At 22.9% G+C, this 18,619-nt stretch overlaps 2 protein-coding genes across 2 annotated transcripts; one reads left to right on the forward strand and one right to left on the reverse strand.

The window, feature by feature from the left end:
• Positions 1-245: 245 nt before the first annotated feature.
• On the reverse strand, positions 246-6,919 carry LOC128963331 (translation initiation factor IF-2-like). The gene is made up of 12 exons (XM_054309835.1): positions 6,857-6,919; positions 6,496-6,735; positions 6,141-6,177; positions 5,734-5,766; positions 5,049-5,339; positions 4,174-4,439; positions 3,832-4,017; positions 3,674-3,775; positions 3,529-3,597; positions 3,300-3,460; positions 790-1,360; positions 246-299 (listed from the first exon to the last, which is right to left on the reverse strand). The coding sequence occupies exons 1-12, from the start codon at positions 6,917-6,919 to the stop codon at positions 246-248; spliced, it is 2,073 nt and encodes a 690-aa protein (XP_054165810.1).
• Positions 6,920-7,695: 776 nt separating this feature from the next.
• LOC128963332 (leucine-rich repeat and immunoglobulin-like domain-containing nogo receptor-interacting protein 1) lies at positions 7,696-16,477 on the forward strand. Its single transcript, XM_054309836.1, has 3 exons — positions 7,696-7,759; positions 15,061-15,492; positions 16,182-16,477. Exons 1-3 carry the CDS (start codon positions 7,696-7,698, stop codon positions 16,475-16,477), a joined length of 792 nt encoding a protein of 263 aa, XP_054165811.1.
• Positions 16,478-18,619: the final 2,142 nt, after the last annotated feature.

The following is an 18,619-nucleotide window of genomic DNA, read 5'->3' on the forward strand; positions in this document are numbered from 1 at the left end:
CTTTTGGGGAGTGATCTTGTATTGGACGGCCCTATCTTATAATGGTGTRAAAGCTTCTGTCTCAAAACTACTATATATATTATTATAAGCACTGGTATATAATGGAGTGGCACCTAATTTATACACATTTTTGTTTTAAATACTGTCTATACACTATATGATAATATACTACTATTAAAGTATATAAATATTTATAAATAATTGTCAAATTTTATTTGTGTATTTATGTCTAATTTTGATGTGATTTATACTAAACTGTATGAGACTGTTAAGGTAGTAGTGTTAGTCTCGTCCGGAAACTGGTTGTCCAACAAAAATAATAAATCAATTTTTTGAGTTAAATCTAAATCAACATTAATTAATCTAACTTATAATAATAATAGGATAAAATAATAATAGCTTTACCAATAAAGCCTATTGAAATTATTTATCATATTATTAATGTTTACTGTTATTATTAAAAAATATTTTACATTTTAAAAATAAATTTGATATTACATTTATTCATTTTTTACACAATTAGACAATTTAATATAAATTATTAAAATAATTAGAATWTTATTTATTTATTATTTTATTTCTATAGTAATTTAGTTTYATATTAATTATATATAATATAAWATTATATTATATACTGTATATGATAGTAAAATGTATTAAATTTTTATGACAAATACTGTATTTACATATAATATTTGTGGCTAAAATATTTGATAAAAATGAYTAAAATTTATTAAATTTTTGCAAWTTATTAAGTAATAATATTTCGTAATCCAACACATCTCTAGCCATTTCGCCAAACGTTGTGTTYAATTGACGGATATTGTGTTCATCAAACTGGGATATCGCGGGTCGGTTACCATTGAGACACCAACCGTTTGGCGAAAGATAATCACCTCTAATAAGCAGATGTACCGCATAATAGATTTGTCTCCAATCGTGTCTATACTTATGGTAGAGTTCAGGACAAACGCGATAACCTTCGGCACCAAACTCTCCGTTCAGACCATGAATCAGATTCGGCCGTTTGTTTAGTATCTCTTTGGTCGGTAATTCACCCGTATTGTAGTACCAGAGTTCTGGTCGGTAATCGCAGTAAGACATTAGCCATAGTTTTAAGAACCGGGCGTTTTTATGCGCCAACAATGTCTGCGAAGCTAACACTTTGCTGTCATCCGGTGAACGTTCAAAGTCTAGAGTCATCTCATAGTTGCGAAACTGATTTAAACTTTTCACAACATAAACATCTCTATCCAGATATATACCGCCAAACTCCCGGAGCACACGTATTCGGGTGATGTCCGACGCGTGCCAATTGAGATATTCAGCACTCAATGTGTAACCAAATATCTTAAGTGGTCTTATTATTGGATGGACAATAAGCCGGGTATTGGTTAAGTTGGCTAACTTTACGACACGCGACCAATACTTTCCYATTAATTGTTGACAATCACAGTGAATATAAATACAGTCGGGTCTATGATTTTTAAGCACCGATAATATGGATATAAAATGCGAGTATTGTATTTCATTTATACTAAAAASTATGTAATGTATTAAATTTGGTACTAAATATCCATCACTAGTGTATGACTTGCCATCAAATGTTATCTCAAGTGAAGACAAATTGTAGAGATCCAGACATTCATGTCTTGAGTCAAATACAATCAGATCCTGTTTTTTCGTAATTAAAAATATATAAATAATAACAAATATAACACAACTTAATAAAACAATAAATTTGCATTTATTATTAATAAAAATCATTATTTAAAAAATATATATAATATAATTTAGACTACACATTTTATTAAATTAAATAAATTATAATTGTTTGTAAAATAATCCAGTTGATTTTGTTGGTGTTGTTTTATAGATTTTGATGTGATATTTATGATTATTATTGGTAATAATTATCAAAGATTATAAATTTTTTCACTACTCATTTGTTCATTGAAATTAATTTTTGTAATAATAATAATAWTATAATAATAAAATTCAAATATTATTTATAAAACAATTTTATCAAATATAAGTGAACAATTAGTCAATTTAGCTATAGTTGTTTTATGAATTTTTAATTGAATTTCATATTTTTGTGTATTTTTTCGTAATCTTTTAAATATCACAACTAATCTTTTTTTTAAATATTACGACTAATAAAGTGGAAACTGTTTAATTGTATTAAATACTTTATAATATAATAATATAAACAGTTAAATTCATATATAAATATTGGATTTTTACAATGATTTTTTTGTTGTTGTGATTTATTCGTAACATTTATTTATAATAAAAAAGCCTTGGTAACGCCAGTAGTTTAATGTTATTTTGCTAACAGTATTATTATTATTATTATTATTATTATTGATAGAATTTTTAAACGTTTTATATTAAAAACATATTCAGTTGTTATTATTTATTTATAGAATTTATTATAACTATAAATATATAATAATAATATTATTATAAATACAGGATATAATTTGCTATATAAGGGTATTCAATGATAAATCAACAATTACTGTATATTATAATTCAGTATAAAATGTATTATTTAAAGTTACTATACATCTACAATACCGGTAAATTTTATATACTTGAATAATCATAATATCTATATCTATTTATTCAATAATTTACACAAAAGTGTTTGATTGACACTTGTACATGAATATTACATTATAAATAAATTGTAATTCTATCAATTGAACATGTTCAATTTTATTATTCGATATTATTATAGTTGCAGATAAACCTGTTATTATAAAAATGTTATTAAATATTACTAAAATTAAAAAACAGTTTACATTATGACWGTTTGTCAAATAAAATAAATTATCAATAAAATTAGCATTTTTTACCTCAAAAAATTTTTAAAAATTGTTTTGCCATAAATTCCAAATTTATAATTAAGTGTAAGAATCAAAATTAAATAAAAAATTAAATAATAATTTTATTAATATGTTTAAAACAAACATTTTTTTATATCGATAATTTCAATTATACATCGATTAAAACGTTTATCAGTTTTACAATAGTTATTATTGATATAATTAATTATATAGTCGATAATGTAATTTATATTGAATGTAATATAGTAATAATAATTAATATAATAATAATAACAATAATGATAATATAATAATWGATTTTGATAATTATCATAACTATAATCATAACAATATGTATTATACAAATAAAAATACAATTTAATGAACTTTTCATATAATGATTTTAAAGCATTTTTTAGTGAAAAATTAAATAATATTAATATTAATTGATATAATAGTATTAGCGATAAGTAGTGGTATTTTGAGTGGACATAGATTTTAAGATATACACGAAATGATCGTACAGTGAGTATCAAATGACAACTATTAATAACCGCCGGCGAGTTGAGCTTTGCCTCCGCCGCCGCCGCCACCGTAACCGCCACCTCCACGGCCTCCACCGCCGCCTATAATATATATAAACAAATATTATTATTAGTCAAATATTCTTTATATAAAATATTAATACCATTACCTCCATATCCGCCACCACCGCCTCCTTTACCACCACCACCGCCGCCACCATAGCCGCCGCCTCCGCTGCCTAAACACATGTATTATTAAATTAAATTAGTTTTTATGGCATATTCTTAAATATGTTATTTAATGTTAAAACTAACCGCCATATCCTCCACCACCTGAGCCGCCTCCGCCATAACCTCCACCTCCTTTACCGCCTCCGCCGCCGCCACCATAACCTCCGCCGCCGCGACCACCGCCTCCTAAATATTAAAATAAAATTAATAACAAATTAATTAAACTAAACAGATGACAATACCTCCACCATATCCACCGCCTCCAGATCCTCCGCCACCATATCCACCACTTGAACCGCCTCCTCCATATCCTCCGCCACCTGAACCGCCTCCTCCATATCCTCCACCAGCTGAACTTCCTCCCCCATATCCTCCACCACCTCCTTGTGATGAATAACCTCCGCCACCGCCTCCTTTTCCACCGCCACCTAAGTAAGTGATAAAATAATTAAATATATATTTCTTATTTAATATAAAACTAATTCATTTATATTAAAATTTTGATAACAATATAATTATATTAAAAATTTACTATAATTCAAAATCCATTAAAAACTATTATATAATTTAATTAAATAACTAACCATATCCTCCACCGCCGCCTCCTTTACCGCCCCCACCACCGGAACCTCCATATCCACCGCCGCCACCTCCTGAGCCTCCATATCCTCCACCTCCGAACCACCTCCACCCGATCCGCCATAACCTCCACCGCCTGATCCGCCACCACCATAGCCTCCACCTCCAGATCCTCCGCCACCATAACTTCCACCACCAGAGCCGCCTCCACCATAACCACCACCACTAGAGCCACCGCCACCATAGCCGCCACCTCCTTGACTGCCATAACCTATTTATTTATAATATTTTGTTAAATTAAAAAAATTAAGTTTATTATTTTAGTAATGTTATTATGAAAAATAAATATAAATTTATARACAAATATATTAGAAAAAATAGTTATWTTTTAATTTTAGTGTTAATATTYTTTAATGGTTTTGATGTATCAATTAGCTTAATAAATGTATCTTTTGTGGTGGGGGTTAGGTATGATTTGAGTCGTAGCGTCACATTAGGTATGAGCCACGAAATGTCAATTTCCGCATCTTTTAAATCATATGTTTCTRACTCTAAATAAATCATATTTGCAAACATATGACTAACAAATCAACATTAATTTTTGAGAAATTAAAAAGGATATTAATTTTTAAAATGTTAGAATTTACATACAATTTAAKTATTGTAAYTTTAATTTATAAATATATAAATTTAGATAAAATTATACAAATGCTAACCACTAAATTTATACCCTATTTYGTGCWAATATTTTTATTTTAAATATTTTAATTAATAATATACTAAATTAATTTATTGCTTTTTAGATTATTTTAAATGTATAAATTTTAACCAAAAATTTCAATTAAAAATTAATTATAATTATAAACTTGTTAACTCTTACTTCCACCTCCGGAACCTCCTGAACCTCCATAACCGCCTCCACCGGATCCGCCACCACCATAGCCTCCTCCTCCAGATCCTCCACCCCCATAACCTCCTGATCCGCCGCCACCTGAACCTCCATAGCCTCCGGAACCGCCACCACCCGAACCTCCATAGCCTCCGCCTCCGGAACCGCCGCCTCCGTAACCGCCGCCACCGGAGCCACCGCCTCCATAGCCACCACCTCCGGAGGAACCTCCACCACCATAACTACCGCCGCCTCCTCCTGAGCCTCCTGAGCCTCCATATCCTAAATTAATATTAAAATATTTCAAAAGAAAGTTATAGTTTTAATTGTATACATTTGTTAATAATAAATAAATTCAATAAATATTATTATTATAAAAATATATTAATAAAATGAATTAATAAGCAACTCATGGATCTGATAATGACTGGCCGTTCGGTTACATAATTCCTGAGAATCACTACAACTCCTATCAAGARATTGTATTAATTGTGTTAGTCTTAGCTATTAGTGTTAGTTGTGATTGAAATTATGCTAAAGTTAATCAATATTACTATACTATAAATGTAAAAAAATTATAATCSATTATACTATACATTAGCAAACATTTGAAACATAAATAATAGTTAATATTTTTTTTATTTATATGTTAATACAAATTATTTWAAAAATTTACCTCCTCCGCCACCTCCTTGACTKGCGTAACCTCCTATTGATAAATAAAAATKTAAATTTATAATTGTTTTATAATATTGTATTAACTAAAATTATTTGCATAACAATTTAATTAAAATTTATTATTTGATTTTTTAATTTTAGTAAATTATATTTTAATTTTGTCTTAGATTTTACTTGATTTAAATAAACTTTTTWATATCGATCACTACAATTGACAGCTAAAATAAATATTTTACAATTTTATCTAATTTATTAATAACTACTATTTAGTAAATTAATTAAATTTAAAAAGCGATCAAATTATTAGACATTTTAATCAATAAACTAAAAATATATTTGAATTTATTATTTTTCTGAACATAAGTTGTTTTTTGAAATTTTTAGGAGCAATAAAACTCACCGGACTTTTCTGTAAATAATCCCATTTCAATGTACATAACGTCTACGTTAAAGACATTAAATAATATTCAATTTAAATTTTTTTATAAGTATAATAAAAATGAAATTTTGAACTAATCTTTTCAAAAATAAAAATATAAACTATGAATCTTACTTTTAAAATTATTTRGWCATATTTTTTTGATAAATTATGCGAATTAAATCTWTTCTAAYAATTTAAAACTTGAATTTTAACAAAACTTTAATAGACTAGAATGGGATTCGTTTAATTAGATTTTACTTTTGTTATTAAATTAAATTATATAAATTAAAAAATAATAAAATAAAATTGTAAAATAAATGAAAACAGATATTTGCATACCTCCACCACCGCTACCGCCATAGCCTCCGCCTCCTGAACCTCCCCCACCATAACCACCGGARCCTCCTCCGCCTGAACCTCCGTATCCGCCGCCTCCGGAGCCGCCGCCACCGTAACYGCCGCCTCCGGAGCCACCGCCTCCATAGCCACCACCTCCAGAGCTTCCGCCACCATAGCCTCCTCCACCTGAATTTCCACCGCCGCCATAACCTCCGCCTCCTGAGCCTCCGCCACCATAGCCTTTAGCAAAAATTTAAATATAAATTATTTAAAATTATAGAGTATATCGAATAAATAATTTTGACAAATATAATTCATATTAATTGACTAATTGAAGATAATTTTTTAAAAAAATACAAACCTCCTCCACCTCCTGCGTTACCACCGCCACCATAACCACCTCCTCCTCCTCCACTACCACCATAGCCACCGCCACCACCACCTGATGACCAGCTCGTGTGGACGGCGGCCAAAAGGCACAAACATAATAATGAATATTTCATTTTTTTTTGAAAAAAATGTATAAAATAGTGTTCAAATAAATTTATATCATTAATATATTATACAATTTGATGCACCGTTTGATTACTAAAAATTATTATTATTATAAATAAATAAATAAATAGTTTTTTTTGTATTGCGAGACAAATCACTGGTTAATCACAGAAATCACTGAAACACTACAATCCCAGTGCTCTCTCATCCACTGACTCTCACTTTATCTCTCTTTTTCTGTATCTTTCAATGACTTTCTCTCTCTCCTCTCAGTCCTGAGGTTTTCACTTTCGTTGATATGAAGTGAGAGAGAGATTTGGCATAAAGAGTCACAATTTGTTTTGAAAACTTTTTTTGCCACAAATCGTTGAGTGAATCGAGTTTTTATATGAGAAAAATTTTGTGGCAAACAATAATAATAATAATAATAATCACTGTTTTGTTAAGATAAGGATAGGGAGAGCCTCAACAACAAAAACAACAAGTGCTCTGTAAGCACAAAAAAGTAGGAAAACGTGAAGGAGGAGTAGTTCCAGTTCACTATCCAGTGGTTGCAGTGTCCGACCAACACTTCCCAAACACCTCTCTCATCCACAGTGAAAGTATAAGGAAGGGTATGTATTATATATATATATGCCAAACAATTGTGTGAACATTACATATAATAATAATAATAAAAATAACAAAAATAATAATAATCACATAATGCCACAAATGGGATCAAATCTGTACTCTCACTTTGGCCATAAAGGAAAGGGAGAAAWAAAAAGTTAACTGTGCGCACAATAAATAATTTTTTTTATATAWAWATTTATATGACTTAATATATATAAAAGTAAACAATGGATATTAAAACTGTTTAAAAATACAATTAAAATTTATTGAAGAAATAAAATTTTWTATTTTTAAAAAACAAAAACATTAAATTTAACATTATTTGATATTATAGTATTTAGTTTTAAATACTTTTATTAACTTATATAATCAGATTTAAATACATTGTAATAATTTTAATTGAATAGTTAAATATTATAGTATTTATAGATGAAATATTATTTTTTTATCAACGAATTAACTTTTCATATAAAAAACACAATATATAATTAATTTATTAAATTACAATTCAAAATTGTGTGATGTCAAGGTTGATTATGGTAAATTGATTTTCTAAATAGACATTAGATTTCATAATTTTATTAAAATAAWATAAAATAAAATTTTCTACAATTATTAGTAGAGTTACATAACTAMTGCATAATGTTTTGAAATTTTTGTAAGATTTTTTGAAATGAGTGTATTTATATAATATTTAGTGACAGATTTAAATATATAGTATAAATAGTAAACTTATAATATATATTAGTATAAAAATAAAACTGATTTATTTAGAGTTTAAAATCCAGTCTCTTATCAAATATAGAAAACTTTTTTATGCAAGTAATTCATAAGTAACTAAATATATGAGATATTTATATAACGATTTAGATTTTATTTTTAAGTTTTATTTATATAAATAGAAATTTATAATATCATTAAATACTATTTATTACTAATATTTGAGGAAATTTTATTTTGTAATATATATATATATATATAATACTAATAATATTTTTCTAACTATACTATTTGTATTAATAATAGTTAATTGTATTTTATTGTAAATCATTGTAACAATTTAATATAATGTTAGATCAAATTTTAAATAAAATTACATTGCTATATTTTATGTAATTTAAATATATTTAAGTATTTGAATTTTATAATTAATAAAAATTAATTTTAAATTGATAATTTAATTTAATAAAGTTATAATTACACATATCTAATTTTAAGTTGAAATTTTTAAATTAATAATAATAATAATAATAAATATATTTTATTTTAAAATATTAAAATCTTTTGATAAYCATAAATTACAAAAACGTAAAAATATAATTATTATATATTATATATTAACATTAAAAACGAATATAAATTAAAAGTCTATTGTTTAAAAAATCTTTAAAAATAATATTTATGTTTATTTGAAAAAATCAATTAAAGTTTGCATAAATAAATATTCCTACAGTTTTAATATTAATAATTTTAATTTTATAAGTCAAATAATTTAATGAAATATAAGCTTGTATTCTAAATTATAATATTTTATTGTAATTATTTGGTTAGATTAATAATAGTTATATTTTTAATATTATATGATTGTRATATTTATTTTACAAAATAAGTTTTCAATAAATGYTAATATCAATAAACAGWTTTAGTTATAAAAATAATAATCAATAAAATTTKTACTAAAGTTATATCAGACAATATATTTTAACTTTGCAATYGCAGTATTATTTGCAGTTTGTAAAATTATATTTATATATAAATTTACACTATTTAAAAATATATTTACAATAAATAATTTTAAGGCTCAAGGCATTTGTGGTCTCACCTAAAACTAAATTTGTTTTTATTATTTGAACTAATATAAGAGTTAGGACTCTCCTATTTAGAGGGCATTGAAATGYGTTGACTTTTTTAGGGTATATTTTTAATACTATATATTAATAAAATAAAATTAATACGATATGTTATGTTATGTTATGTTATCTTGGTCACTGAAACATTTGATCATAATCTCATACAGCATRTGATAGAATAGGATATACAATATTTTAATATTATTTACTTTTCTATACAATTTTTATGATTATTAATTAAACAATGTAATAAAATTTAGATTTTTTAAAAATCTATATACAGTGTAAACCCATTTTAAAAGTGAGGAAAAGGAGACAAAATGATTGAACAGATATTGTATTTTAATTATATTTTTAAAATATATTCATACATATTGTGTATATACTGTATATAATGCATAGACTAAAGTATTAATACATTGTTAGCAAATATGTGATAGACTTGTGGCCCATTTGCGGACCAGTTTGTGGTTATTATTGTTAATATTAATGCATATTATTATATAATAAACTTATTATAACCAGTGAATCATTCATCATCTAATGTAATGAATCGCATAATGAAATGATAAACACAATGTAATGAAATGAAATTGTTATCATTACTCAAAAAAAATTGTTACACATATTTAACAATTCAACTAAAAAAAATAAATCGCAAAATTAAGAAATTATTTTATGAAAAATGAAAGTTAGCCAACAAAAAAATTATTATTTATCAAAAATCTTATTATCTGTTAATATGTCGATTAAATTTCTATCTCATTTTCTCAACAAAAACAAAAATATATTAAGTAAATACTATTTTCATTTAATAATTTATTTTATTTTTTAATAATATCTTAAAGACATTGTCTAATACTAAGCAGTTATTATATGCTGTCAATAGGATAATGGAAATTCAGGTGAAAATAGTTATTAATAATATTAAAATAACACTAAGAAAAACTCAAATGTAATATTATATTCGGCAATGAAAGGCAAATAACCTGAAATGAAAAAATATATTTTATTATTAACAATAATATTAACAATAATAATCATAAGAGAAAGTAATATAAGATTAAATAATATAAAGAAAATTATGAATTAAAATAAATTAAAATATTATCAAAAAAAACATAAATAAATAAATAAATGTTAATATTTTTCTTGTTTGTTTTGTATTATTTGTAAGCAATGTTTTTTATTTAATTATTTTTAATTTTAAATTGATTTTATATATATACAGAGTGACAGCTAAAAGTAATATTTTATTATACAATATTCATATTATACAAAATGCATATAAATTAGTAAATACTTTCATAATCATTTTATATAATTACAATATGCTTATTATATTTAAAAAATTTTTAACGAATTATTTATATTAATTTAAAAGATATATAATTAATCGTAATATTTAAATATCATTATATAATATTATAAATTCACTATTATTAAATAAGATTTAATTTACTATTATATACAGGTCACTTTCAGTTTTTTATTGTTATTTTTGCTAAAAGTAAATAAATAATTATTTAATTAAAACAAATGTGATTTATTTAATTATTTTTTCAAGTCATTCATTAAATTATAAGACATATTTGTTCCGCAAATCTTTAATACATTATTCCAATGMATAAAATTTATTACATTTAAAAAATAAATGTATTATTATATAATAGTTTTTCTTACTCATGTAATAAAATATTACATACATATGTTTTATAAATATGAAAACAATAAAATTTATTAGATTAATCATTTGATATGTCATTATTGTCGTGTTTGTTGTCAAAAATACATAGAAAATGTATTGTAAATARTTTTAAATTATCTAAACAATGATTTACTTAGTTTTTACTACAGTATTACAAACACATARATTAATAATTTATTAAAACAATTACTAAACATAATCATCAATATTTAATCATATGTTACTACTAATAGATATTTATATATTTTGCTTACAAATATTAATAATTATTAATTAATATTTTAAAATWAATTAAAATAATGTATAATAAAAAATATTWAATTTTGCATTTTAAAATACATAATAACAAGTTATGTTTAACACTATTATTATTTTGGTTTTTAATTACACACAGAATTAATTAATCTATTATTGTATTTAATAATTATTTTAGAAATTAGCTACATAATTATTATTATTTAATAAATAAATAAAATAATGATTAYTGTTATATACAAATTGAAAATAATTAATCAAAACATACACACATACATACATACAATGACTCATTTAATTTTTAATTGTGTAAATAAAATGATATGAAAACGTTTGAACATTGGTTTGGTCACAGAGTCATTCAATCTTTTTTGATTACAATTTAGGTTAAAGTTTAGATAATAAAAAATAAAATTATTATCATTGCTTATAACAATGTTTACTATTAAAAATCGGCACATTTTATTATGTATATAAATAAAATATTGATTCTCCTTATAAAGTATCTAATAAAAAATAAAATTTATTTATTTATTAAGAATCTATAAAATAAAATAAAGAAAAATAATTTCACAAATATTAGACAAATATTTTTTGTTTTTTATTTTATTTTTTTAAATTCATTTAATATTCAATTCATTTAAAAATTTATCATTACATAATTATAATTCAATTATTTAATTTTTATTTTGTTTTTTATTTAAATAGTAAATWATTATTGATGAAAAAACTATGTAATATTTTAATCATTTTAATCATTAATAATCATTAAGTTTGAAAAAATAGTTTTACTATTATAAAGTTTGTTAATTTAGTAGATTACGAAACAAAATTTAAAATTTACAAAATAGGTAATCCTTTATTATTATATAACAATTTAATAGACACTTTTGTGCTAAATAGTGCTTTTAGTACAAAATTTTGAAACTTTTAATTATATTTACATTTTTATTTGTATAATTTTTTAATAAAAATAGATAATCAGTACAAAACAATGTTTTATATTATAGTGATTTACACATGTTTKTAAAAATTTATTTATTGTTAAATATAATAACAAAAATAATTGTTAAATTTAAAGAAATGTGTATTCACATGTTTTATTTAAAATAATTATTTATCATTTGAAAAATTTTAACAAACATTTGATTTAATCTTATTATATTTTKCATAATCAACAAATATAAAAATTATTTTATAATATTGTACAWTGTATAAAAACTATTGGATTTATTTATTAATATTAATTTATAAGATTAAYATTTAATAGGAAACACAAATTTAAATTTTTTTTTGAAATATATTATTAATTAATGAATTAAATAAAAATTKAAATTAAGTACAAATAAATAAYAAATAAAATTAGTAAATTGTCTGATTTTAAGTCTATGCAAAATTATAATTAATAGTAGTTTCCTGTTGTGCATCAAAATAAAAACTTTAATTAAACATTTATAACATTGTTTTCGTGCAAACTTATCATTGTTAACAAAATTTTGTAAAAATTATTATAAAATAATATTATATAAAACAGTATAACATTATGATGTGAACTATCACTAAATATCACACAATAAGTAATATTAAATTTTAAACTAAATAAACTGTAAATTTGTGTAATATACTAATAATATAAAAGTTTTACTTTAAATTTTATTTTTAATGTTATTTTTTTTGTTTTACTATATTTTTTATTTTTATTTTATATAGACTTTAATTTTCATTTATGCTATAATATTATGAGAATTAAGAAAAGAAAGTATTTATAATTAGAAAATTTGACATTTAATTATTAAAATTTTTAAWATGTGTTTAAACTTTATATTATTAAATTTATTTTTAAATTTGTTTTTAATAAAACATCGTTATTCGTGCGAACAATAAAATTTTAAACTTATTATTTAGTAAAAATAGTTTTTTATATAAAAATTATATTTTGTTAGGAAAATTATTTTAAAAATAAATAATTAATAATATTAACATCAAATTGTCTTATTTATAGATATTAATTAGTTATAATAATAATTTTTATTATTAGTTTTTTATCATTTGACATAATTTGAAATATAATCAATAAATTAGCTAATATACCAGTATAACTTATATAATTGATAAAATATACAAACAATATTTATTTTATTTTAATTGCTTAATTATTTTTAGTAATTAAAGGATTGTCAATTTAGTTATCAAATAAATTATAAATAAAGATTAAGTATATTTATTATAACATTTTTTATTTAAAAGAATTATTAAGATTACTACTATTTTACGAAAATATTAATTTGTTTTTTATTATTATTAATTAATTTTATAAAATGTTTACGACTATTAATATGAGATTTATAATACAATGTGAGAAATTGTTTTATTAATCATATAATTTTATTTAAATTAATTTTATTGTTACAATCGTTTACATATATCATATTGTTTTAATATATTTTTTATTTTGTAACATAATTTTAGTAATTTGTAAATAATTATAATTCCTATTATGTTTTTATTTAACTTTTTACAAATTAAGAAAAAGAAATTTTTATCATAATTTCTTTTATAATCTTAAAAATATAAAAAATGATTTGTGATTTCAAAATTGCCAACAAAAGAGTTTAAACTTATAGTAATATACTTATAATCTTATTATCTATATATTAGATGAAAATTCAATTTGACAGCAAATAAATGAATTTATGTATAAAATTTAGTAATATAACTTATAACCTATAATTATTTATTTTACTTATTTATATTTAAGAATTTTTATTTGTTTATATTTTGAAATATTTCAATTAACATACAATATATTTTCAGTACAAACATTAAAGTAATCCAAAATAAATACATATTATATTTTAGAAATATTAAACACAGGAAAAAATAAATATTTATTTATATATTTTATATGTTTAAATCAATTACAATAGAAATACTTAAAGTTATAAACATTTTTGGAAATATAATAAAAACTTTTTGTTTTTTCTTTATAGGTTTGCTTTTTGTTTTGTCTGTCCCTTATATATKGAGCGACAGTAATAATACTGTATGTCCCGARTCGTCGACCATAAAGCCCTGTATTTGTGACCACAAAAATTTACAGATCATTTGCACCGGTGATAAACAATTTATTTTGTCACAAGTATTTAAATCTATCCGTGCCAATGGGGGACACCATTTCAATAGATTTATTTTAACTAACAGTGCCATCACCTCAATAGATGATAATGTAAATATCAATTATCAAATGTTCAAAAAAAATATAAGTATCTCTCATTAGTGGCACAGTTGTGAGCACTCAAAACAACAATAAATATATAAATCAAAGAAAATACAACATTTTTAGCAAATATTAGATAATGTTTTTTATTTTAAAAAATATCAAAAAACAACAAAAACATTACTTTCGATTTCACTTGAAATCAYTATTTAACAAAAAAGTTTATTCAATAATATTATGATAAAAATAATACTTAATGTGTTTGTTTAGAAAGCTTTAATCTTTTAAAATAAATTTAGTTTAAGTAATGTTTAAAATACAACAATAATATATTAATTGTTTTAAACTTTATTACTGTTTAATATTTACATTATTGTGTTTACAGGCATTTTMTGGCATTTCATTTAACAGTATTACGATTACAGGCGCTTACGCCCTGAGCCGTGTCGGCAAATGGGCGCTCAATGGATCAGCTTATACWCTGGAGGAGTTCAAACAAATTGGCGACAACTCACTGGACGACCGATACAGTGATGACCTCTTCCATGCCTTGAGTACATTGGTTGTCGTCAACAGAATATTCCTCGACTTAACTAAAATGAAGTCAATTCCCGACAATGCCTTTCGTATAGTTAATGGCAAACAAATTAATTTAAACTCAATTCATCTCAATTATATCGGCGGACGGTATGGTAGTCTAGAAGTGATTGGTGGCCGAAGTTTCTATTATTTGGATAATTTACGAGACTTATCRCTCGCCAATCAACCCATCAGACTCTTAAAAAGGCATTCATTTGACTTTGAGTTAACCCAAAGTCAAGATTTGGACCTCCATTTGGATGCCACTGCTATTACAGGTAACACACATACATAATACACGTTATATAAATTCATATACAAAAAAATATAATTTRTTATAATATACTATAGTAAATGACTGAAAATTTAACTAAATTATTAKTAAAGTATAGGTAAAATAATAATAATAAAAGTTATAATCTTAAGTCACGTATACTAAAAAAAGAATAAAATGATAATATTTAAAAATAACTTTATTTTAGGATTTTTAAATTACTATATTTTAAAAATATCTCAAATGTTTTATTTTTTATAATAATAGATTTTTTGACTACAAAAATATATTATACTGTTTTATTTATTGTAATTTAAAAATAATAATTTAAGGGTTGGTCATGTTTAAAGTACATTAAATTAGTATTGTTATAAATCTAAAAATTGYTTATAATTTATAAATGTATTTTATTGTTAAATTTGCATACAATATGACATTTTACTCAATTTGTCTGCATTTAGTACAAAAACACTATATTGTATTACATAGTATCATATATATACAGAAGGGTTAAGTAAGGAGAGTATGGGAGGTCAAGCCAAATGACCCCTCCCTAAGATTGTAATTTGACCCCCAGACTTTTTTGACCAAATCAAAACTATAATCATAAAATAATCACACAATTTGTTAAATGTTWGAAAAATAACWAATTTTTATTATATTATCAATAATAATATTATACTAATTTCATAGGCGATAGCTTTGAATCGGGAATATTCCTGGACTCTAAACGTCCGATTACTGTTGAGGCATCCAATGTCAATATAACCTACTTTAGGGAAAGTGTATTTAGGCCGGTGTTTGAGTTRCCCGACTCAAAAATGATCACTTTTTTGGTGGAAAACAATCCATTACAATGTGATTGTACTGTCTATTGGATGTTCAGGGAAAGGGAGCGCTTGCAGTATCGGGTAATAGAGCCGACGTGTGCCGGAACTGATGGAAAATCATTGTGGACTTTGACTGATGAAGACTTCAAAAATTGYTAAACAAATTATTTTTTAATTAAAATGTAAAGATTAATATTTTYTAACATAATGTTTAAATAAAGCAATTAATAATCCAAATCTTTATTATGTATTTGAGTCAATTTCTTGGATTATAAAAGTAAATTATTATTATTATTATTTATTTTTCTTATTAAATAATTTATGAATAAATGRAAAATTTTTATTTTATTAAAACATGTTTAATTATTTTTTAATATTTACATTTAAAATAATACAATCTAAACATGCAAACAAATATTGTAATTACAGGAAATAAATTTTGTAAATATAATTTTTTTTAGATTTTTCCAAAAATATATATTTACATTAGTTTATATTACTGTACATATTTTTAGTGATATGCATATAAATAACAAACAATAATGTATGCATAATTATTTTTATTATTTTAACATAATTAATTTAGATTCTATTAATAAAAATYCAATATTATTAATTTATATAATTTATTTTAAATATTTAAAAAATTGGGTCTAAATGTGAACAAATATTACACATAACACAGTAATACATATTTGGAAATAAAGTTATTAACAGATAAATAAAAAAATGTTAATTTATTGTTATGATTACATGTATTTGAATTACTAATATATATTTTACTATAATCTCAATTACATAACATTTTTATATTAGTAAAGAAAATGCATTAAAAATATGTATTGTTTTATGAGAGGTACGGAAGTATTAGGGTTTCAATTATTGTTAATATTAATAACAATACAATATTGTAAATGTCTTCAACAACAATAACTACAAAGTTTACAACACTTTTTATTGCATTAATAAGTTTTATTAATTTATTGGATTTAATTAATTGCCAGAGAATTATAATTCGAAATAGAAATAAAGGTAAATAATAATAAAATATTTAAATTTTCAATTTTTTATTTATCATATACAGTACAGTGTATTGTTTTTGTTATTATTATTTTAATTTTAATTTTTGTTTATTATTTTTTTCATTAACTTTTTAAAAACATAATAGAAATAATAATATAAAAAAAGTAATTATAATTACAGTATGTTTGTCGAAAAAAATAAATAAAGTTTAGGAAWAAGCGCTCAACAAATTTTTAAAAGTTAATATAAAATGTTTTGACAAAATTAAAATTAATTATCTTTTTATTTATTAAATTTTGTGGTTAAATATTGTTTAATACAAATTTATAAAATAATAAAATAAGTAAATTAAATATTTTATTTTATTTAATGATCATCATAATAATAATTACTATTATTTTTATTAATTTTAAGAAAACCCACACACCTTTACTATAATTGTTTTTAATAAATAGTTTTTTGCAACAAATTGTTATACAGTATAATTACATTATTTAATTAATTGTTGAATTATTATTTGCACGAAAATAAATTTCAAGTTAAAATCTATTTTGTTATAAAGATATACGATTTAAATAAAAAATTGGGGTATTGTATAGTATAGCTGCCACTTGTTGTTCACGCGATTAATATTTAATACAATTTTAAAGATAAATATATGAATGTCTCGTGAATTACTATTAATTTTATTGTAAATTAGAGAATATTTTCTTTGTTAAGTTTTTCTTGAAAGTTATGTTTCTTTTGAAAGCTATGACTTAAATTTAGTGAACAAAATGATTAATCTAAAGACATTATTTAGACTAATACTTGTCTCACAGGAGACAATGATTAACTGGTGTATAACAATGGGTTTATTATTAGCAACTAAAAAGTGTCCCATTTGTGACAACGAAATGGTAAATAATTAATTTGCAAAAAAATACATTAAAAAATTATTTTCATAGAAGATAATTGTCAAACAATTATCGTACCGGTGCCACCAAAAGCATGGACAACCTCATGATTATAGACTAAGTGCTTTGAATAATACGTGGTTTTCTGGATCAAAGTTTAGCATTGAAAACATAATAATCTTGACGTACCTGTTTTCGGTCGGCACAACAAAATATGAGGACATTAAACGAGAAACAAGTGATTTAACTAAAACAACATCTCATAACACTATAAGTGATTGGCTTAACTTTTGTCGAGAAGTGGTATTTGATTGGGTCGAAAAATATCAATCAGTTGATCTCTTAGGAGGAGAAGGTAGTATATGATACATATTTAATTATG

The sequence above is a fragment of the Oppia nitens genome, unplaced genomic scaffold (assembly GCF_028296485.1).
Source record: "Oppia nitens isolate AA-2021 unplaced genomic scaffold, nextdenovo-longstitch-racon4-pilon3 scaffold7_pilon_pilon_pilon, whole genome shotgun sequence".
In the NCBI taxonomy this organism is placed as follows: Eukaryota; Metazoa; Arthropoda; class Arachnida; order Sarcoptiformes; family Oppiidae; genus Oppia; species Oppia nitens.